The sequence below is a fragment of the Phasianus colchicus genome, chromosome 6, assembly GCF_987193195.1.
Source record: "Phasianus colchicus chromosome 6, bPhaCol1.hap1.1, whole genome shotgun sequence".
In the NCBI taxonomy this organism is placed as follows: Eukaryota; Metazoa; Chordata; class Aves; order Galliformes; family Phasianidae; genus Phasianus; species Phasianus colchicus.
In genome coordinates this window covers 37,669,801-37,692,826 of record NC_143441.1, presented here as the reverse complement: position 1 = coordinate 37,692,826, position 23,026 = coordinate 37,669,801, and the positions used below count along the sequence as shown (strand labels likewise).

Here is a 23,026-nt window from a genome sequence, read left to right as displayed (position 1 = left end):
TCCTCTTTAAATCCAAGTCCCTCTATGGTTCCATGTGCGTTTGGTTGAAAGCACATACATGATGCATGCACATCATCCCCTGAGGAAAAGCAAGTCTTCAGCAGCACAGCTGCTATGAGCAGGCCGAATGGCAAATATATACTTTACACCTGAAAAAACTGCACTTGGCTCTTTACATATACCAAGAAATGTTCAAAATAAAGATGTTAGACCACAGGACTCACCCCACAAAACAGATCATTCAGTAGATATTCTTACTTTTGAAGTCAAAGTTTTCTGCTTTTGCTTTTAATGATAATGCATTATTCAAATGGAAACATTTCTGCCTAAGTCCCATTGCTGAAAGCAGGAACTGAAGAACAGATCTGAGTTTCTAGGGAGAACACCCCCTAGAAATATAATTAGTATACATTTTTTTCTGTAACTACTAAATTTATTTACAAGTTCAAATGTTTTATATATTCCATTTACATAATAGGAACTCCGTATTACATTCCGTAGCTTTTTACAGTGGTAAGTAAAAGGAAAAGCCAATGCCCATAATTAAATGGAACCTTTATTATTCCAAAAACAGATGCAAATATGCAATATATTTCTGTTTCCATTGGCATATTTCTAAAATACATGTACAACTGTAACTAGTCAGCCTAGGCATTTGGTATATTGTTTTTTTTGTGTTTTTTTTTTTTAAACATTTTCAAGATCTCCCATGCTGGGATGTCACTATCATAGCTGACAATGGAAAAAATAAGCAAATAGAAAGTTATCCTAGTTTCAGAAGAAAAAAAGGATGCATGTGATCTTACTGGACAAAAAAAAAAAAAACAGGTATTACACTCAGAAAGCTCTAAAGCAATTTAATGTTAGCTTTAAATGTGGTTATCAATTGTCATTCACATTTATTGGCACCAGCCCAACCATCTTCATCTCCAACCATGTCAAACATTCAACATTAACACAATAATGAAGGCCTTCTCTGCAACAGAAGTTTGAAGTCCCAGGAGTCTACTATTAATTGTGCAGAAGGTTATAATAAAGCTGTGTTATTCCTAGAAACCAGTTCCATGAGATCAGCAGAATACTGGCATACAATTGCTAGCGATCACTTCTACTTGGTTGGAAACTGATTTTTTGTAAGAGCCCAGAATTTCCAGGAGCTTCTGTAAAAGTTGGATGAAGAAGGGGAGGGGAAAAAACCCACAACAAAAAAACAGCTTTCCTAGCTGTACTGAACAGGAGTGGGAATGTTCTTTGAAACACATGCTTCAAACATTTTCTGAACTACTTTTTAGTAAAAAAAAAAAAAAGTAGTGTCCACTTTGAAGAAATCCTTTGTTGGATTATCAAATGCCTATACATAGTATTAGCACAAACTAATTATATAGGATCTCCAGCAGTATAAAAGCACTTATCAAATCATATTCATCTACTGCAGTAATAAAACAAATTAGGAGTCTTGTCAGCAGCACATCAGAGGTCACAGGTATTTCTCTTATCCCTGCCATGGTTCTGCCCAAAACATGGTCCAAGGAGATTAGACATGTTTAGCCTGTTACTGGTGTTCTTGTTAAAATCTCTCTCCCAGCTCTGTATGTGTGTATTTTAACTCCAAGAACACTGAGAAGATAAATCAGTAATATTTTTGTTTTACACGGGGCTCTCATAATTCTCTTTATGAGATGCATTCTGTAGCTGCTTCATTCATACATGTGCTTTGTTGCATTTCCAAATGTGTCTTCTTTAAAAGTGATCCCTACCTTCAAACAGAGTATGAGCATCAGACTACATACTGTTTTACATGTCAATTTGTCACTATCCATAAAAAACTCTATAGTATATATTATGGGGTATCACTTCAAACACACATGTAGCAGCACGACTCAGGAAGCGATGCCAAACACACCCACAGTACATCTGCACATTTTCCTTCTCAGCTTCGACACGACTGACTACACCAGAACACTGAATTCAGCCCTGAGATTTGTCTTTCTGAATAACTTCTTGTGGGAAGAGCAGAAGATGAACATTTTTTATTCTTGTGTCTTATTCCAATGAGACACAACAAACAGATAAACAACAGAAGCTCACAAGAAACAGAATTAATCATAACATGTCACTAATGCCACACACGCATCAGAAAGGGAAAAAAGCTATGCTGCATGGACTACTGCACTGCTAGATGTACATTCTTCAGATTATCAATAACTGTATCTCAGAAGTTATCATCTTACTTCTAGTTTTTTCCCCTCTAGTACAATTTGGATTTCTTTGGCATCCAAAGTCTCGTATTTCAAGAGAGCTTCTGCTAAATTCTTGTGTTCCTTTGCATGAGTCTTCAAGATGTTCTTTGCTCGCTCGTATGAGTCCTAATATTAAACAAAAAAATAAGTAGTAAGAATTTAAGACATTTGAACAAAAGTAACAGCAGAATTGTTTTAAAATTGTTTCTGGGTAAGTGCAGCTTGAAACATGTACTTAAAGTCATGCCACACACATCAAAGCTTGCAGAGCTCCTGTCTCACTAAGATTTAAGAGTCAGCTGGCATAACTGCTCAAGAAAACATAGCTTTATGCCACCTCTCCATTTTGCAGAAGTACAGCTGAAAACAAAATCCACAGACAAGCCTGAGTATTTTTAAATATGACTTAGAAAACATTTCTAGGTCTGTAAAGTCGCTTATTAAATATTTGATTTTACATTATGGACAGTGTTGCAGCATTCAAGATGTTCCTCAAGGTGTAAAGTTCTCCAAACATTGAGCTCTCAAAGTATTATATACGTCCTGAAAGGTGAACACTACCCAGCAAGTTTCCTGTTGCTGCAAGTAGAACTGCCAGCACTACCAGCTTCAATTTTAACTTCCAGTTCTACATTGACAACTTTTTAGCTCACCAATCAGTTCAGAAACTGTTTCAGCAATAGTTGTAAGGGTTTAAATATTATTAGACATAAATAGTTCTTATGCCCGTAGGAAACTAGTTCAGAATACCAGAACGGATCTGGAAGTTTGGTGACAATTAACTGTCACAACCTTCCCTAAGCATTTGACTCTGATCCCTGTGAGAAACAGAACCCCTGACCAAATGACTCTGATCTCATGCAATATGGCTGTTTCTACACAAAATGAGTTAGCTTCAAGTTACAAGATGTGGGAGCAGCATGCAGCTGTTGCATCTGTTCTGTAACACTTTACAGCACTATTTTTTTTTCCTATGAATACAACATACAAACCCTGATGTAATGGAAGAGGAAGTGTTAAGGAACATTAAAAACCCAACGCCATCAACTTGTTATCCACTGCTTGCAAAGGAAAATATACAAGAAGTTTTGACATGCAGATATTCCAAGTTGTTGCTACATGAAATATTGGGAATGCTTGCAACAGTCTATGTATTTTCACTGATACACATTACAAAACTAAACTGATGCTCAACTCATCTCAAAACAAGTGTATTACAGCAAAAGAAAGATTCTTACCCGTAAAAGTGTTCTTACTTCTTGTTCAATTGCAGATTGAGTTTCAGGGCTAACTTTACCGGTGTCAGTATAGGTCATAACACCAAGCTAAACAAACAAAATTGTTCACAAAAAGAATTTCAAACAAAAGCAGCAAAACAAGAAGCCTATTCATTACCTATGTAGCCACTGCAGAGTTGTTTCCATAGATCACAGTACAGAATCCTAAGTATTTCATTTAAAGGAAAGCAAAAAGACTACTAACAAAACAGTGATAATGAAAGAAGTTTCTTTAGAAGTATATAAAACTCAACACTTCCTTTACTGCCCAACACAGTAAGATTATTTTCAATTCCAAAATGTTTGATTTCGCTCAATTTTATTTTATTTTTTCCCTGCAGACATTAGTAACTTTTGAGGTCATTGCAAGGAGAAGATCTTGCAAGTTGATTTTTAAACTACCATATACACAGGTTTCCTAATTCAGTTTCCTATAGCAGGGCCAATCATAAAGCCTTCCTTTTTGGCAGAATACTTTGCCTATCACAACTGACAGCCATTACAAAACATTTCTGTGTAGCATGTAAATATTTAAGCACTGATGATACACTACCTTCTCACTCATTCCAAATCTAGTCACCATGAGTTTTGCAATTTTAGTAGCATTGTCAAAATCACTGGAAGCACCTGGATAGCAAACAAATTTAAATTAATTACTGAAACCAAGTTAAATACACCTGTCCATGAACTCTGATCACAAGTTCTTCTAACTATTGATGACTTGACCTGTTGTGATGTGATCACTTCCAAATATGAGCTCTTCTGCTACTCTTCCTCCCATGCAGACATCCATCTGTGCAAGTAATTGGGATCTAGTTTCACTCCATCTGTCATTTTCTGGGAGCAAAGACACCTAGAAGATAAAGAAACACTGTCAGGTAACAAACTGAAATAATCTGAAAAGTAATCTTGTTTAAATCCAAAGAGGATGTAATGGCTTTACACAACTATGTGAGTGCTCTGGGCCTCCTTCAAGGCTATGCCCTCATCAGGTTTGCTTGGTCTACTAGCTGAAACAGCTTCCTTCGAGCCACCCCAAAAAAAGTTAACTCAGTAACAGAAGCTTACAAGTAGAACCAGAAACAGAACAATCTATTCTATCCATTTCTCCTTATTTTCTACATTTGGACTGAACACAAATCAACTTCCTGGATGACTCACACCAATTACTTTATTTATCTGAACACATTAACTTGCACAAAAATTCCGCAGAAATAGACAGACTGGAACTACACTTTTGCTTTTCTGCCAGGAGCTACCATGCACTTACACAGAAAGAATATCTATTGTAGAGAAACAAGGTAATCAACTAATCTGGTTTAGAAAAAGTCACACTAGACACAAAACAACCGACTAAAGTATGTTTGTATTAAAAGTACAGCTAAGCAATGTTGCTACTCTCTGATCCTTCAGACATTCTTTTAAGTGCTGCACTTGGGTGCTATTTTAACTGTAGCAGAATCAAATCAGTATATTAGCATATCCTACTGTATTTCAGAATGAAGAATATTTGTACCACAGAAGAGATAACCAGCTTTCCAAGGGACTGCTGAAACAGCAAATCTCAATACATCCCAATACACATTACATTATAAAGACAACAAATAGCACTGCTGCCAAAATACTTTTTAGAATTAGCAGTAAACCAACAAACAATTAGAAACATACTCACATGCCCCAGGGTTGTTCCTCGTGTCATGATGGTAGCTTTGTTGATCGGCATTGCATCCTTGGTGTAGTACGCAATGATGGCATGGCCAGACTCATGGTAAGCAGTGATGGTTTTGTTTTTTTCATCAATTTCTACACTTCTGCGTTCAGGTCCTTCACAGGAAGAAAAATTAAATAAACTTGCCTGTACAGCTGGCCACCATGATACGTATGGATTATGCACACTGAGAGTACAAAGTAGCAGTTGAATAACATACAAGCATAACTAAAATACTACTTTTAAACACTTCGCATTTAATGAGCATTAACTAGCGTCCAAAATTGACTCATCTGTACTTAACAGCAAAGCTGCTTCTAAAGGAATAGACTAAAATGAATCATGAATCTGTCTGATGAAACTGCACTTCCTCTCAAGTTTGAATAGAGTAGAACTTAAGTCTGTATGTCACAGGTTGTGTTGTGTTGCCATATGACAGTTAATAGAACAGCAGTTCCAGGTTTCTAGTTACCTATTCCCCTCCACATATTCCTAAACGAAGGGTAGGAGGAAATCAAACTTGCACCTTCCTCCGGGTTCAAGCGTAAAACACAATTTCTGATAGAGCATCAACTCTTAAAGAATGTTTTCTATACTACATTTAACATAATTATTCTCTGGTGTCAAATTCTATTTAGAACTAACTAAACAGAAGATGTGTTTGTATAAAAACAAAATACCTCTCTTCTTCTATGAAAGCGTAAATCACACACAGAAAACTGCTTTAACATATACCTATGTGGTATGCGTATTATGTCCTACCCATTAGAATTTTGTCCTTGGAGAATTCCAACTCCTTCATGGTTACCATATCTTTTCCATCAACAGCTGCCTTCAAGGCAGCTTGATTTACAAGATTCTCAAGCTCTGCTCCAGAAAAACCAACTGTGCCTCGTGCAATTATTTCTGGATCAACAGCTGCAGGGAAAAAAAGAAAGTCATTCAGGTCCACATTGCTCCTAAAAAATCTTCCACCGCGAACAGATACTAAGAAGTGATCAAATTATGAGCAAGAACCACATTCTACTAAAAATGTTGCATTCAACAGAAGTGCTCAAGCTTTAAAAGAAATGAATGCTAAAGCTTAAAGACACTATGACCTGTTCAGGGGAGGTAAGAAACACTGCCTCAGAAAACTGTCTTAATACACTCTAACATTGTGTATTATTGTGTTGTTTATTTTTAGGTACAAGGTAAAGATACTGCTGCTGTTGGAATAAAGGGCCGAGACATGAATGGACTGGTTGAGTATGAACAGTTATGTCAAAAGATACTGTATCAACGTATTTACTTACATTGATCATACTTGATTTTATTAAGATACCATTTCAGAATTTCCGTACGACCTCTTACATCAGGCTTGGGAACAGTAACTTGCATGTCAAAGCGACCAGGACGAATTAAAGCACTGCAGGGAAAAGATCATTTAATACACTGACTCAAAATGGCTGCAGTAAACTGTTCCTAAGAGATATGAGCAAAACAAGTGTACCTGATCCTTCTAAAGACATCTACATAAACCACATTTCATTTCTTATTTGTGGCTAAAGTCAGATGAAAGATACGTTGCCAACTGATTTTAAATGTTTTTTTTATTTGTAAATACAGTAAGATACTATTGCTAACTACTATAAAATGCACTGCAAACAAGGAACACAGTCAAATTAAGTCGAAAATCTTGCAGAAGTTTTAGTTATTTAGAAGCAGGTTACTTATTTCCTAATACTTAGCGTAACAACTTTGTAAGTGCCTCTTCAATTTAAGTAACTCTTCAATTTACAAACCTTTTTAGCTGCAAATACCTTCAACTACAATACTGTAATAACTGAAAATTACCAAAGCAAGCTTTAGTTGCTGTATTTAAAAAAAAAAGAAAAACATGCCATGGAAGTGATCAATGAGTCATACTCACTTATCTAATGCTTCTGGGAAGTTTGTTGCACCGATAATAACAACACCTTCATTAGGTTTAAAGCTGTATTAAAAAAAAAAGGCAAGAATGCATTTTTATACAGGATTTACACTTATTTTTAAACAATTTCTATTTCTTATTAGGGATGGCTTCAACTGACCAGTCATCTCAACTCACATTTGATCCACTAATGACTACTTTTATCCCAGTAACTAGTTGAAAATCATTCCCTGATCTCAGAGTTGAGATCTGATAAGAAATGATTTCAAGTAATTGTAGATACTACACTACTGTAACTTAAAAGCTTCTGTGTTACTTAAAGCCATTAATGATGACTTTCTACTACTGCCAACAGTAACATAAGAGCATTATCATAATATCAAATAGATTTATATCCTTAAAAGTATTTTTAAAAGTTAAGACAACCAAAGCTGTAAGGAAGAAAAATCCACCCAAATATTCAAAATACTAGTCAACACCTTCTATACGCTCAGAATCCAGATATTTACCCATCCATTTCAGCAAGAAGTTGATTAATGGTCTGCCTTGAATATGGATGCATTGGAGATTCAATTCTCTTCCCACCAACAGAGTCCAACTCATCAATAAATATAACACATGGTGCATTTGCTTTTGCTTCCCCTGACAAAAGAAAGATAGCTGAAGGACACATCATCCACACAAACTAACAGAAAGCATACAATGCAATTCAGGATTCTCATATTTCTATTACCCTTGCATTATGGAACATTGTATCATTACCAAAACTGTTGCAATTTTAGCCTCCATTTCAAAAAACGTATTCCATTCTTGAAGCAACAGAGCAGCAAGTTTTTCATCTCTATACCAGCTTCTATATTCTTATCATACTATAAAAAATTACAAGTGCAGTAGATTAAGAAATTCACCCCATCCTCTATCAGCTCCACAGAACAATTTATTTCACAGGCTCAGGTACAAAACATTAATCTATGAAGTAAAAATTATGTCATTTTTACAGAGCCTGCCCTTTAATGGTGAAAGACATCGCCCTCAAGCACACAGGTAATGAGAACAAAATAAAATACAGTAATAAACTTTAAGATAAAGATTTATACATGCATACCAGGATGCAGTTCATCTCATCCAGCTGAACATACATGTAGTATCAATGTTAAGCTGACCTGTACTTATCTAAACTTCTATAACAGAAAGAAAGGCTTTGTTCCCTTTCTAAAAGAAAGCGACATTTCTACAAATGCAAATCACCTCTTACAGTGCTGATGCACGACGCTATCAATCGTATATGCAAAAAACAAGTTCATTTCCCCTTCAACACCCTCTGTAACGTTTAATTTATTTCCATAGTTAAAGAAAGCCTCTCTTGTGCAAACTATCAACCTAAAAATGTAAGAGTTTCATTCTAAAGCCCTTTCTTCTAGTCCAATTGAAGGGAGCAAGACTTACATTTTATGGTCATACAATTACAAATTAAAATATTACTTTTACTAACAGAACACTGCATCTTTGATTAAATAAACTTCTACTCTCACTGGCATATTGTAACATCAGTTATAATTTTGCTACAATTTCATTTTGACCACCAAGTGTCTATAACCAATTGCTGCTTATGGAAATCTAAGACACAAACACTTATGGCTTTATTTGTTATCCTGATATGGTGCCATTTTCCAGTAATCTAAACTATACCTTATCAAAATTCATACTTTCACTATCTGTAAACAATACTGAATATTCATCTTGCACATTGAAAGATTTCAAAAACACAAATGCTCAACTTACTGAACAGGCTTCGGATGCGACTCGCTCCCACACCAACAAACATCTCATCAAACTCCGACCCAGAGGCATAATAAAATGGCACATCAGCTTCACCAGCTACAGCTCGGGCAAGAAGAGTTTTGCCAGTACCAGGTGGTCCAACCAGCAGAATACCTGAAAGGAAAGAAAATATAAACTAAAAACAACCCAACAACAACAAATCCATACAGCCTTATAAGACAGCTGTGCTTTCTGTGCGTTAAAGGAATTTACATCTGGCTTCAAAAAGCTATGCAGTATCCTATTTCAGATACTGCTCATTCCTTGCAGTATGAAGGGGCTCCTTTAAAAGATCTGGAGTCTGACCCACACTTAAACAACCACAAAAATGGTTTGTAAGACTATCAAATAAAAGCTGAAACAGGACAAAATGAGGAAATCCACTACAAATGCCTAACACTGTTTTACTATTTATCTCAAATAGTACCATTTTGATCATGCACCTTTTTGACTCCAAAACCAAAGGAAAAAATATTCAAAGATTAGTCTGTAAATCAGTCATTCAACATGAAACAAAGCTACAAAAGGTGGCCATGTCTACATACAGTTCTCATTTCTGTGAGCAATGATTCTTACCTTTTGGAAGTTTACCTCCCAGTACGGTAAATTTATGTGGGTTTTTCAGGAATTCTACAACTTCCTGCAATTCCTGTTTAGCTTCTTCAACCTACACGTTAAAAGCATGCCACAAAAAGTCAATAAGCATTTATAAAATACTGCATCTTTTTTGTAGATAAACTTTGTACTACAGGCTTAGATAAGTTTATTTGAACAAAAATATAAAATGGAAGGAAAGGAGATAAGAGTATCACAAAACTTTTGTGTTGATACTGAGCTATTCCCTAGAATTGTTTACATGAATCAGTAACACTGAAGTTCACAAAACTAAGGGATAACCAAACAGTTCGGGACCAGATCTGACCACCAAGACAAATATGGAATCATAAACTATATCAAGATATCAACTTAATCAGTTAAAAAGATTAAGCTATTCAGACAAGGGGAAGTCCTCATTTTGCAACACACAGCCTAAGAACAAATGAACAGCAAAAATAAAGTTATCCCACCAGCAGTGTCAGGCCCAGTTGTTTCTAGGAATCTCCATATCTCCAATAAATATGTGAAAATGCAATTATCATGTCTCTCAAATATAAAAAGAAATGTGCGAAGTCAAAGAAAACCACAGATTATAACTTGAAGTCAGTATGCAGCTCTGCTTAGATTCCAGTATATTGAGAAAGTTTTGGAGGAAGGAGAAGAGCAAAGAAATGAGGTCAGTTACTGAAGACTGCACTGCTCCTCTACTTCACAAAAATAGGAAATGTAATTCAATTATTCATGTTCTCCGTTCATTTCAGTTTTAACAACTTAGGCTTATCCAAATACGAGAAAGATTTGTTTCTTTTAAAACAGGTCATAAAAAGTAGTTCCTTTAACATAGTAAGATGTTCTCCAGGCTCACAGCACTTACTCAAAGAATTAACAAATTTCTGAATTGACTTTTGAGTTCATAATTTTTGAACTTACCCCTTTTACATGTTCAAAGGTAACATTTTTCAGTTGGATTGGATCCACTGCTGCATCAAAGATACTTGATGTTCTAAAGCGTACTGAGAGCAGAAAAGGAAAGGCAAAATTTATGCAAAGTTACTTTGTTCCAAGAGCATACTTCGCACTCAAATCCATACGATGTTAAGCCATCACCTTTAGACACAGCCTTTTAAAAAGCAATGTTTCCATTTACAAGTGTGCAGCAAGAATAAAAAACCACTAAAAAAAATATTTAAAATATTTTCAGTTAATTCAGTGATAAGCTCTTTTAGGTACAGAAAGCTCTGCATTAAAAGCAGACACACAGAAACACAAGTTCTCCTTCAACATTACAAAACTTTCTTCAGACCAAATTAAAGTTCAGCATAAAGGTGAAATTCTCCATTTATCTGAGCTCAGCCTTTGTCAATTCTGTCATTTCCAGCAGATTTCTCATGATGGCAGTTGGCCATGCAAGTACCTACTCACAGTAAATTAGGTTGTGACTACAAATAGAAGTTGAAAAACTGAATCCTATTTCCTACTGCTGACAACTTAGATATCACATCATTTAAATTCAAAAACTAACATTATCTATGAAGAGACTACCTCTATGTTAGTTTCCACGCAACTGTTTCACTGAAATAATCAGGAGAAAGTAACTAAAAAACCAAAGCTGTTCTTGAAAATGTTCTGTAGCATTAGTGTTTAAAAGACTGTAGTCAGAAGCAGTAACTATCCTCCATTAGTACACTGAAACATTATCCTAAAAACAATCATGCAAAAACACATTTAATTTGAGCTAAATACGCTGGAAGGAATAAAAGCAAAATGGTTTCAAAAAACATAACTAACCAGCATCTGAAAAGGAGCCTTTCCCAGGTAAAAACGAGGAATATACAGCAAGATAAAAACATAAAACGAAGAGAAAGAAGGAAAGCAAACGGGATCTTCTTAAGGAATCTGTAAAAGAAAAAAAAAATATTAAATAGACTAAAATAAACTTTCTGAACGCAAAGACAAAAAATACACGGACTAAAACAACTTACCAAGTGTTTTCTGCAGGAATACCTGTGCTTTCAAAAAGCCCTCTGCAAAACCAGTTTTAAAAGCATCCTGGTGTGCTTCTGGGATGTTTTTTGTTTTCATTAGCGCATCCAAGTTCTCAACATCAATTCTTCGTTTTCTCAGTAAAAAGCCCTAAAACACATTCCACAAGAATGTTAGTCTATGCTAAGTTCTGATATACAGTTAACTCTGTTGGTACCATGGTGAAGGGAAGGGAAAAATAAAAGCTTAAAATTCAGATGCTGCGGGGTTAGACAATATAAACCAGTAGGCTAAGTGTGAGATCACAAAGGTACAAGCAAGAGCCATCCTGATGTCTGCTCTGAACAGATCAGGCTCTGAACCCCAAACGGACAACTGAGCAAAGAGAGCTTTGCACACAGCTAGCTTTGTACACTGGATTCAGTGCAAGTTATTTGCTTAAGCCTTTTCCTTCATGAAAACCAGTTATTATTCCTAAATGTGAAATATTTTTCAACTATAGTTTTGACAGAGTTGATTAGATATGTATCATACCCTCTCAAATTAAAGACCACCACCACATGGAGCTAGCTCTGGTGCATCTCCATCCATAGAAAATTTAGTCCACAGATTAAGTAAATCACACATGCCAAGACAAATTGGAAAGTTCAGAGCTAATTTACACGTAAAATAAGAACCAATGCTATAATTAGCCTGACTTTTACATAACCAGTTAGGAGCAAAGAGGATCAAAATCAACTTTGTCTTGGTAAGTGCGTGGCTACCCCAACCCTAGAGTTCTCTACTGAATTAAGAGCAGACAAGTTTTTAAACCCATAGAAATATCAAGTTTAAAGTTTTTGCATCTTAAAAAAGAGAATTACTACAAATAAGTCTATTCTCGAAGTATCAACAACATGCTGAATCACTAGGAAAAAAAAATTAAGAAAAAGGTTTTACATTAACTTGCTGTATTTCTGTTTAAATACTTACCTGACTCCAAGCTATTTTAAACAAAACCACAAAAACAGAATAGACAGTTTTGTTTCCAAAACTTAAAACCAGTTTCTCGATTTGAAGTTATCTCCCTAAAGATTAAAATAATCTCTAGTCATAAAATATTAGACAAATTGGTGTATTAATGAGAAAACCAGTACGTTGCCATGTAGTTCAGAATTTAGAATTACTAATGTAAAAAAATATCTTAGAGCACTCTTGGTAAATTACAAAGATTTACTTAAGAAGCACAACGCCCTAAAAGTTATCTGTAGTTACCTTCAAAAGTGAAGGAAAAGAACTCTTTGTTTCAGTGAATTGTTCAGTGGTTGACTGCAAACGCCTCGATCTTGACCGCAATGTCTTAAAGCTCCGGGTCTGTACGTAAACTTGGGTTTTAAAACAAAAAAGTAATTATGAGAAATGGAAAATTTAGAATTATCCCTTACTACCACACTACGATTAAAAACATAGGTAATTTCAATTGATTAAATTAAAAATATATGGAGCAAATATAACCTCCCCAAAATAATCAAGTTAGAAAGTGAAGAAAATCACAGACTATTTCCACCCAAAAAAATATGTGAAGTTGTCTGAAGGCACTTTCGGATCTACTAGGAATAAACGGTATAAACAAATAAATCAAAACATTTTAATGATATATAAGTGCATTGTTAGGCAACCCTGAACAATGGCTGTAATCCAAACTTTCAATTTCAAGTATGCAATGTTGTGTTTTACAATACATTTTTTCCACAACAATTTTTAAGGAAAATTGATCAGCTCTAATGTCATCTCTGAGAACAGCAGAAACAAACAGATCAATTAAATCCAGGCATGCTGACAAATCTTTCATATTTGAAATCTGATCCAGAAGAATGGGAATGAAAATTCACGCTTTAAGACAAGATCTATTCAAAAGCTCAGCTAAAAAGCTGCCCTGAAGAGATCCCAAATGACTGTGATGCATTATTAACGTAAAAAGTGACAAAAAATTAGATAGTTTGAATACAAGGAGTTTATAACACTGCAAGTCTTCCTTTATCACAACAGAAACCTTGTGGTGGAGATTTTAATCACATAAAAGTACAAAAGCCAGGAATGTTAAACTTCTTCCACTAAAGCATTCTACATTAATCAACAGCAGTCTAAAGGTCAGTTGTTAAGCGGGACTTCTTTTATCACAGAATAGCACCATGGAAAAGGAACTTCTGCAGTTCACCCACTCCAACCTCTGTTCAGAAAAGGGCAAACTTCAACATCAGATCAGATAGTTTGGTCACAACCTCGCCAAAAAAAAACTGTTCCAGAATTTCATCATTCTCACTGGGAAAACTCCCCAGCACAAGTTTCCTTTGTTACTATTTGCAACTGCTGCCTCTCCTTCAAGGTGCACGAGAGAATGGTAACTAATTTGGCTCCACCAGCAATTAGATCCCATCTTGCCCTCTCTTCCGCTAACTTCAAAAGCTCAGATCCTTCAGCTGCCACCATACTTTAAAAGTGCATTACACTCTGTACCCTTCCAGTGCTGGGCTGCCTCTACTCTGTCAACACTTCTCTTGTAACTGAGGGACACAAACCAGATACAGTATCCAGATGCAGCCTCAGAAAAAGTGAACAGATGTCAGTATTTGAACTCACTGAGCTCCTAATTACTTTCTTGCTAAAACAGCCCTGCTTTTACCCATCGTGTATCCAGGAGCAGTTTAAACAAATCATGAAACCTTAGAAAGACCATTAGATTCAACAGATTTATGGATTCAAAATAAATCTTCTGTTGTCTTTTAATAATATTATACACAAATACTAACAACTTTGAACAATATTCTGTTGTTACAGCACATTCACTAACTTACATCTGAAAACATACTGCTCAAATGCAAGAATAGTCTCAAAATTACTGAGCTAGTATCAATTTAAAGGCTCTTCCTGGAAGTTTACCAATGTTTCCTGCATGATATCTCTTTAAAAGAAAAAAAAAAAGGACCTTTTCAAAATGAAAATGTAATGAAAATCAAAAGCGAAGTGCAAGTTCACTGTTTCATACCTGGCCAACACCTGAGCTCGGAACAGAAGTGTTGGAGGGGATGAGGATGCCGTCTGTACAAACATGATGAGCGTAAAGCACTAAAGATGTCCACAAAACCTGTAAGAATTGATATAACAGAATGTAAACACATGTTAAATGGTAATTACACATTATCTCTCGCACAGGTTGTTCTTCCCTTTCTTAAACATGAATTCCATTTTATTAGTCTCCCCATCCTTACTCCCATACACATAGCTGACAATCAAGATGCTGTTTATTTGCTTCCTTCCCTAACACATCACTGAACATCTTTCTGATAGCTTCACTTCCTGCATTTAAGGCCAATCCCACAAAACATATTTAAGGAAACACTCTTGCTCTGTTGTTTTTTTCCCCTAGCAAGGAAATACTCTATGCATCCTGTTAACAGTTGGTTACTCTGAACTCCGTTTTATTTAAAGTCCTCATGTAACATTGCTTGAAACAAAAAACAGAACAGCCTTATGTAAACTGGAGATTTTCACAAGTGTGTTACACTAATAAATGAGCAAAATCCATTTTATTTGGTAGAACAAAGTGGTGATTAAATTTCTAGCTCAGTCTTGTCATTAAGACAACATGCATTCATGCTATAGTTATGTTCAGACAAGTTCAACAATCACCAACTTCAAGCGTGAGCTCAAAATTGGATTCAAATTTCTAAAAAGAACCCCATGATTCAAATAAACAAGATATTTGCACTCTTTTCATTAAAAAATGTACTACACATTTTAAAACCATGAGTTATTTACAACACAAGAAGAACACAGCTCACTTTCACAATTTAACTCTACTCATTTTCATCAGCACTTCACTCTAAAACATACCATGCTTATTTTCAAAGAACGACTGAGCAGAGACATACGACGTATGCCACCGCGATGAGGCTTTGTTATCTGGGTAGTAACCAGGAAGCAATCTGTTCATGAGCTCTTTGTACTGGTGAGGTTTCAAATCAGACAATCCCAGATCTCTGAAATTAAGTACAGACTGGAAAAAAAACAGTAAGTGTTCAGAATTTACTTCATATTGTTAGTAACTTGAAATTAGCCATGTTAATTGCAAAATATAGGTGCTGCACTGAGACGAAAAGTTCAGGCAAAAAAATAAACAATGAGAAGTAAATGAAAGGACACCGTTTAAGAATATTTGCTACTGTCAACACAGCTTCTCCATATGTGCACGCTGATATTTTCATTAGCAGGGTACACTTATTGTAAGCAAATTTCCTTCCCAATTCAGTCTTCTTTTTTAATACTTTTCATGATAGGAAAGTCCAGATTGAACAAGGGAAATGGTATCAAACTAAAAGAGAATAGATTTAATTTGGATATAAGGAATTCTTATTTATTTATTTGTTTTTTACAATAAGGGTGGTGAGGCAGTGGCACAGGGTGCCCAGAGCAGCAGTGGACATTTAAGGTCAGGCTGGATCAGGCTATGAGCACCCAATCTAGTGTGGGTATCCCAGTTTGTCCATCCCAGGGGAGCTGGGCCTGTAAGGGCCCCTTACAACTCAAACAGTTCTATGATTGCAGTAGAAATGAAAAAAATGCTCTTTTCCAATTCTTTCTAATCTTCATGACTGAGTGAGCAGAGAGTGTGAGGGGGATAATGTACAACAATATCCACCCATTTTCTTTCATTCAAGTGGGAAAGGGACAAAATCTCACTTTCTCCTTTCTTTTTTGGTCAGCTTTTTAAGGAAAAACTTTGATAAAGCAAATTTAGCAGCAACATGAAGACTGGATATTTAAAAACTATATCCAGACTTCAAATAAAAATTTGAAAATAATAATCATTTTTGTATGAAACAAAAGGTATGAAATGAGTGGACACAATGAAAGGAAAAAGTTTGCATTTAGAGAAGCATAAGAACTAAGATCTGTAATTTCTTACACAGAAAATTAAGGATACTATGAGAAAAGCAAAAGGTGCGTCCACTTGAGTTACCAAAGAAGTAATCTTGATTTAAGTAACTGTAATCTTGTATTTTACAGATGGGTATTTTTTAAACATGTTCAACTATAAAAACATTTTTTTCCTATTGGCTTTGACCCTTTAAAATATATATTAGCCTCTCAAGAGAGCTTTTCACTAGACTTAATATTTTCTTAAACAAGTAAATGTATGTCAAGCTATCCAAAAAGTATTTGCACACAAATAATGGTTTTTTATTGTTAGAACATATGGGTTATTTTTTCATCATTCCTAAATCATTTTAACATAAACTTTGTTGTATTTTTGAGATGAAATTAGATGCTCAGTAAGACATACATGAATAAAATATCAAAAGCTGAAGTCTTTTAAAAGAGTCTCCTGGATGTATCCACAGTTACCATCACATTCAAAGTTGATTTAAGCAGAAATAGATTCTCTTCATCTCAGGAAGTTATTACTGAAACAGGTACTACCGCATTGTTTTCTTATTAATGAAGTACTGTATTTTTGTAGGACTAACAGGACACTGACTCACTGAAGTTCTGTCAAAAAAAAGTTGCATTCTATCCATTTGTATTCCCATTACATCATTTTATAATACCAGTCAAATACTGAATTAAATTATAAGCAAAAGACCCGTTTTCCAAAAGTTTCCAGTACCTCACTGCTCTGAGGATCATGCTCTGAGGTGGTGTCTCTCTGGGAAGGCTGTACGGATGTCGTGCTGGCAGTTGTAGCGGAGGGTTTTGGAGAATGAAAGGCATTGATAAGGTGACTCAAAGGAACAGTAGCCTGTAAGAAAAGAAAAAGATAATACTTTAAGCTGTCTTCAACAATTTAAACAAGTCTCCCTTCCAAATTATTGGTTAAAGTATCTTGTACGTTGCCTTTTAACCAAGAATTGCATAATAAATCACATGTACTTAGTTTCAACACTACACTGTGAGTTGGTAGCTCAAATTACAGAAAAAAAAAATGGGAATTTAAATATGTACAACAGAACAGAAGTTCACGAAGTTTGGATGAGAAAAACAGCTACATTTTCTGTTCCTTTTCAGATATAACATGGATTTATAAAATAATCACTACATTTTCAAATACATAAACAGGTACAGATTATCAACATTTAGGCAACACAAAGACAGCCCTCAGTTCCCACCTGAACATTTAGTTAGTTAGAAAACTAACACAACTTATAGATGCTTGCTGAAATAGTATGAAAACAAATTTACTGTTACAATACTTCCATCATGCATTTCATGACTGTTCTTCCTCCAAGTATGATTTATTTGCTGTACTACAAATGTGCTGTTACATCCTGATAACAGAACAATATAATTTGTCGCTATCTTTGACAAATACTTCACCATTTTGTGTCTTATTTGTACGAAATGACTGAAACTAAATATGATTTTTCCTTATAGGAACTAAGCTTCTATCCACAGGAAAGATGTACAGCTTTTAGAGAGGGTCCAGACAAGAGCCATGAAGGTGATCGGAGGGCTGAAGCGCTTCTCCTGTGAAGACAGGCTGAAAAAGCTGGGCTTGTTCAGCCCAGAAAAGAGAAGGCTGCAGGGAGACCTCACTGCAGCTTTCCAGTATCTAAAGGAAGATGATGAACATGAGGGAAATCAATTTTTTTAATGTAGACAGCTAATGATAGGACAAGGGAAAATGGTTTTAAACTAAAGGAGGGCAGATTTAGATTGGATGTCAGGGAGAAGTTTTTTGACTCACTGTTGAGGTGCTGGCACAGGCTGCCTGGAAAGGCTGTATATGTTCCATCCCTAGAGGTTCAAGCCCAAGTTGGATGGGGCCCTGGGCAGCCTGGTCTAGAACCTGATTTAGCAGCTGGCGACCCTGTCTGTGACAGGGTACTTGGAACTTGATGATCCTTGAGATCCCTTCCAACCCAAGCCATTCTATGACAGTCAGTTAAACTACCTCCCAAATAGAAACATACAAGCACACAAAAAGGAAACACAGACATTTGAAGAGATAGAGGTAAAGCAATAGCAAAACTATTTCCACATTGAAAAAAAACTGCAAGTTGACACCACCTCTTGAAATGTTTAAACGCTGTTTATTTACAGTTATTGCCTTTCAGGAACTCTTTTTACATGGTATTTCTGAGGTCATCTTGGTGTCAGGACAAAACTAAGCATAAAGATCCCCTGTGTAGTAGATTTCACAATGTAGCTGCAGAAGAGCACACTCTTCAAGCAAAATTAACAGAAAAAGAGAGGTAAATGAAATCACTCCTCTCACCAGTGGCCAGGACTTAACTTCAGATATTAAGATGGACTATTGTAACACAGAAAACTCTAGATTACCCATGGACATATTACCTTGATAGTAGATCTCATCAAGTTGATTTTACTTGAAGCTATTCAAACTCCATGGGTAAACAGTGTTCAATCGTGAGGATTTAATCAAAATCTTAATAGCTCAAATGAACTTATTTGTAAGTACTGTAGGCTCGAGCATTGTTAAAATAAATAAAACACCTCTTTTCCTCTATGAAGTGATAATTCTATGACTTGAAGCACTTATATTTTTCCTGTGCTATAGAGTTTATTCTTAAATTTACATTTTCTCCCTTAGGATCCCATTTTAGCAACCTGAGTACCACACCAGCCTATACAAAGCATGCACACGCAGCACAGTTAATTCTGCAGTTCAGCAGTCCTCAGCCATTTCATCGACACCATTTTGTGAATCGGTATGCCCCGGGCTCCTGCTCCATCATGACCACAGCTGCCATGAATACACAGTACAAGTCATTTCAACACTTCTGAAATGCCCCAGTGCCAGCATGTATTGCTAGGTAGGGAGGAGTTGGGCTGCAGCTCCTGCTGTGTGAACACTGCATTGTGACTGCTGTTTAAGCCTCTGCTTAAGTTCTTCAAGAACTTCCATGTGTGTTGACTACACAGAAGGTACAGAAGGACTGTGCTGGGCAATGTGAGAAGTCCCTCAGAATCAACTGCTCCAAGATAAACTCCAGAAGTTTGCAGTCAGATATAAAGGCTCCAATGGTCAAAGTCAGCATGCAAACTGCTTACCAAACTTTCCCCTTGCATTTCCCAATACAAAAATATGGAATGATGCATTCCCGAAAACGTCACTCCTCTCACTTCATATCACCAACTAAAGCAATTAACATAAGCCCACTGTAACACAGTAATCCCACCAATGCAAAACTCAGGAATAAAAGCACTGGTTCAGATGGAAACCCACACAACCCACAATTGACATCCTGCTCACTGGCTCACAAACTGTGTCCTCCCTTCCAACTGCATCCAAATTATTTTACATAACGTAATTAAAGGACTTCTCCTCCACTACTACCTAAGCCGCTTCTTTCTCACTGTCGCAACGCCCCGTGACAGCTAACCGCACAACTCCAGCCGCGCGAAAAGAGCAGCCCCCGCTTCCACGACAGAAACAAACACTAAGAAATGCCTCTCTCAGGTCACCTGCTTCAGCTGTACCCCGCCCTCTCCTCCACTGCCACGTTCGGTTGCCCCGTTCGCCTCGCCCCAGAACGCCAAACGGCCGCAGCCCCTCCGGACCCCCGCCGCCCGCCCAGCGCCCCAAAGAAGCCCCCGAGAGCCGTCCAGGGCGGAAGGGCCCCGAACGCCGCGAACCGCGCACCGCCAGACTTCTCACCTGAGGCTGCACGGTGGAAAAGGAAAACATCTTCTCGGCGGTGACCACGGGGCGCCGCCCCGCTTCCCGGCCCACGAGAGAAAGCCGTGCCCTCCCGCCGCCCGGCCGCTGTGGCAGCCGCCGCGAGCAGGAGGACCCCGCCGGCCGGGAAAATGGCCGCCCCCTGCGGCCGGCCGCCACCAGGCCCGGAGCGATCCCGGAAGCGGTGGAAGAGCTTCCGGATCCGCCACCTACCGCCCGCCCCGCCCCGCCCACAACCAGGTTGCTCAGCAACCCATTTTTCCCTCAGCACCACGCCATCCGCGTCGGGAGCTGGGGGCACGGGCTGAGCCACCTGCCCGCGCGGGAACGGAAAGCGGCGGGGCCGGAGGGCGTGGTTTGAGGCCGAAGGCTCCATCTAAGCCTCATATGCCAGCATGTCTGTTCAGACAGACGCCTCCGGCATCAATAACCTAAATGCTGTTATTCACGTTCAGTTACGATGTAATCTAAATGATAGAATGGGCGCATATACCTGCACGTAGCAGAAATTGGTCTTTGATGTTCGTCCTTTCTCCTCGCTTTGAGCTGTTTTTCCATGAGCCCCAAAATTACTTTGGGATGTTTATTATCATTTTCTTTCTTTCACCTGACTGCTGTTCTTCACCGTCAAAAACACCAGTTTACACAGATTCAAAACAGCACAGCCTTCATGCATCTCCCTGCCGCCTTCCACAAGCACCAACACGATCACCGCAATGTGGGACAGCCAGCTAATTTGGCAGAAGCTTCATGCAGCAGTACAAAAAGGCAATTAGCATTGCCCAGGATCCACCCGGTGAAGTTTTCCACACCACTGATGTTGCATCAAAGAATTGTGGTGAGGGACTGCCTGGTTACACAACCTGATCTGTGAGTGCAATGCCACAGATGGGCCGTCCTTCCTGCTGTCAGCTGTGCTTTTCTGCTTAAACTGCTGCTGACAAAAGGCAACAGCTGAACTAATGCTGAAGAGTTAAATGAGAAACAGCCATTGATAAGCTGACTTTGTTTGAGAAAGCTTATTTAGAACATTGTTTCTTACACTAGCACATTAAATTAACAAGCAAGACTTCCACTGGCATTGTCAGATTGTAAGTGAAGTATGTACCTTAAAGCAAAAGTCTGATGACACTGTCTTACTGAGTTACTGAAGACCATAGGTCTGCACTGACCTCTAGAGATATGGCTCTCTGCTAACACAGAGACAGCAGCAAGGCAATTATGCCTAGCTGAAATGAATTATTGACAGCAATGTATACAGAAAAGCAAGATAAAAACAACAGGGTAAGGGATATTAAAAAATAAAGACCAGGAGAACAGCTGAGAGCTGTAAAACTGGTAAACACTGAGGGCCCTAAAACTGAGAGCCTCCACTGAAGGTCTCCACTCTAATAGGGGTGTATCACAAATGATTTGTCACAAGGCCATGGTTTGATAAGAGGAAGATAGCAACAAGATTACTTGCATTGCATATGCCATTCCCCTTCCTGCTGTTGCAACAGGAATGCAGACTGTAGATGTAGAGATACACAGAATGAATGAAGAAAACACACAGCAACCCGGCCTAAGATAAATGGAGGCTGAAGTAAGAACTGGAGGGGGCAAAAGTTCATAGAATCATAGAACCACAGCATGGCTTGGGATGGAAGAGATCTTACAGCCCACCCCATTCCAACCCCCTGCCAGGGTACAGCTGCCACCCACTAGGGTGTCCCATCCAACCTGGCCATGAACACTTCCAGGGATGGGGCATCCACCACTTGTCTGAGCAACCTGTTCCAGCCCCTCACCACCCCAAGAGAAGATTTTTCTCCCAACATCTAATCTAAATGGTCTAACTTTCAGTTTAAAACTATTCCTTTTTGCCCTATCAGACCACATAAAAAGTTGATCTCTCTCCTTTTCATATGTTCTGGAAGGCTTCAGTGAGGTCTCCCTGCAGCCTTCTCTTTTCTAAGCTGAATAAGCCCAGCTCCCTCAGCCTTCTTTTCACAGGAGAGGTGCTCCAGCCCTCTGATCATCTTCATGGCTCTCTGATCACCTTCACAGCCCTCCTCTGGACCCACTCCAGCAACTCTGTGTCTTTAAGAGATCACATCACAGTAGTTCCTGATCGTAAGAGCTGCTCAGAAAGCAGTTTGTCAACCCCAATCCAGAGGAATCCAAGCCTGGCTATGTAATCCTCGATTCTGCTACTTTTAAGTATACAGATAGGGGAAGACGCGTGCATGAAGCATACCTAAAAATGAGTATGTGGGACCAAAATCAGTCCTTTCTTTCTAAATATTATCTCCCCATTCCTTCACATGTCACACTGCACTCTATTAAGTTCCTGAATGTTCAGGCATCCCACAGAAGCACAGAGGCTGCAAGTATCAACCTTCTTTTGAGCAAGAAATCTAGACGACATTCTTAGCTAGTCAGTCAGAACAACAGCAACATCTTCTGCAACATCATCACCAATTATCACTAAAAAAACAACGCCCCCCACACAAAAGTTTTCAGCTGCTGTAGATGACAGAGGGAGTAAATGATCAGGGAGTGCTTCCAGTCAGGCCAGGGAAGCCACGAGGAGGAGCTGCGGTGCAGCAGAGGTGACAGGATGCCATCAACCCAAAGCACGGGCACTGGGGCAGCACTCACACGCTGGGAAAGCGCGCTGCGGTGAGCTTCGTTCCACTTCTGTCAACAACCACTTAGTTCTGCACAAAAATCGTGTGAGCCTTCAAGAAGCAGACACCGCCAGCAGGCCGGGCGGCAGCCCAGCACAGCCGCACCACCACCACGGCCACCCGCCACGGCCCCACC

General features: G+C 38.1%; 1 protein-coding gene across 3 annotated transcripts; it reads right to left on the bottom strand.

Moving 5' to 3' along the window:
• Positions 1 to 411: 411 nt before the first annotated feature.
• Positions 412 to 22,990, bottom strand: YME1L1 (YME1 like 1 ATPase). 3 transcript variants are annotated; one of them, XM_031614517.2, is made up of 19 exons: positions 22,862 to 22,990; positions 17,186 to 17,317; positions 15,412 to 15,574; positions 14,564 to 14,662; positions 12,793 to 12,902; positions 11,538 to 11,688; positions 11,344 to 11,451; positions 10,486 to 10,568; positions 9,535 to 9,625; positions 8,920 to 9,072; positions 7,647 to 7,779; positions 7,138 to 7,200; positions 6,521 to 6,633; positions 5,988 to 6,143; positions 5,190 to 5,341; positions 4,244 to 4,370; positions 4,071 to 4,144; positions 3,479 to 3,565; positions 412 to 2,366 (listed from the first exon to the last, which is right to left on the bottom strand). In XM_031614517.2, the coding sequence occupies exons 3-19, from the start codon at positions 15,509 to 15,511 to the stop codon at positions 2,223 to 2,225; spliced, it is 1,944 nt and encodes a 647-aa protein (XP_031470377.2). In that variant the 5' UTR covers positions 15,512 to 15,574; positions 17,186 to 17,317; positions 22,862 to 22,990; the 3' UTR covers positions 412 to 2,222. The 3 variants fall into 3 exon arrangements, with proteins under 3 accessions (XP_031470377.2, XP_031470376.2, XP_031470375.2); XM_031614516.2 differs by lacking the exon at positions 22,862 to 22,990 and adding an exon at positions 20,198 to 21,280; XM_031614515.2 differs by lacking the exon at positions 22,862 to 22,990 and adding an exon at positions 18,263 to 18,348.
• Between the last annotated feature and the right edge of the window lie 36 nt (positions 22,991 to 23,026).

Excerpts from the sequence above, each read along its gene's own strand:
- YME1L1 (XM_031614515.2), bottom strand. The coding sequence starts at position 18,310 with ATGGAACATATACAGCCTTTCCAGGCAGCCTGTGCCAGCACCTCAACA. Across the intron at positions 14,663-15,411 it reads GTTCTTTGAAAATAAGCATG|GTTTTGTGGACATCTTTAGT; the intron begins GTATGTTTTAGA and ends CAATTCTTACAG. Across the intron at positions 11,452-11,537 it reads ATTCCTGCAGAAAACACTTG|ATTCCTTAAGAAGATCCCGT; the intron begins GTAAGTTGTTTT and ends TTTCTTTTACAG.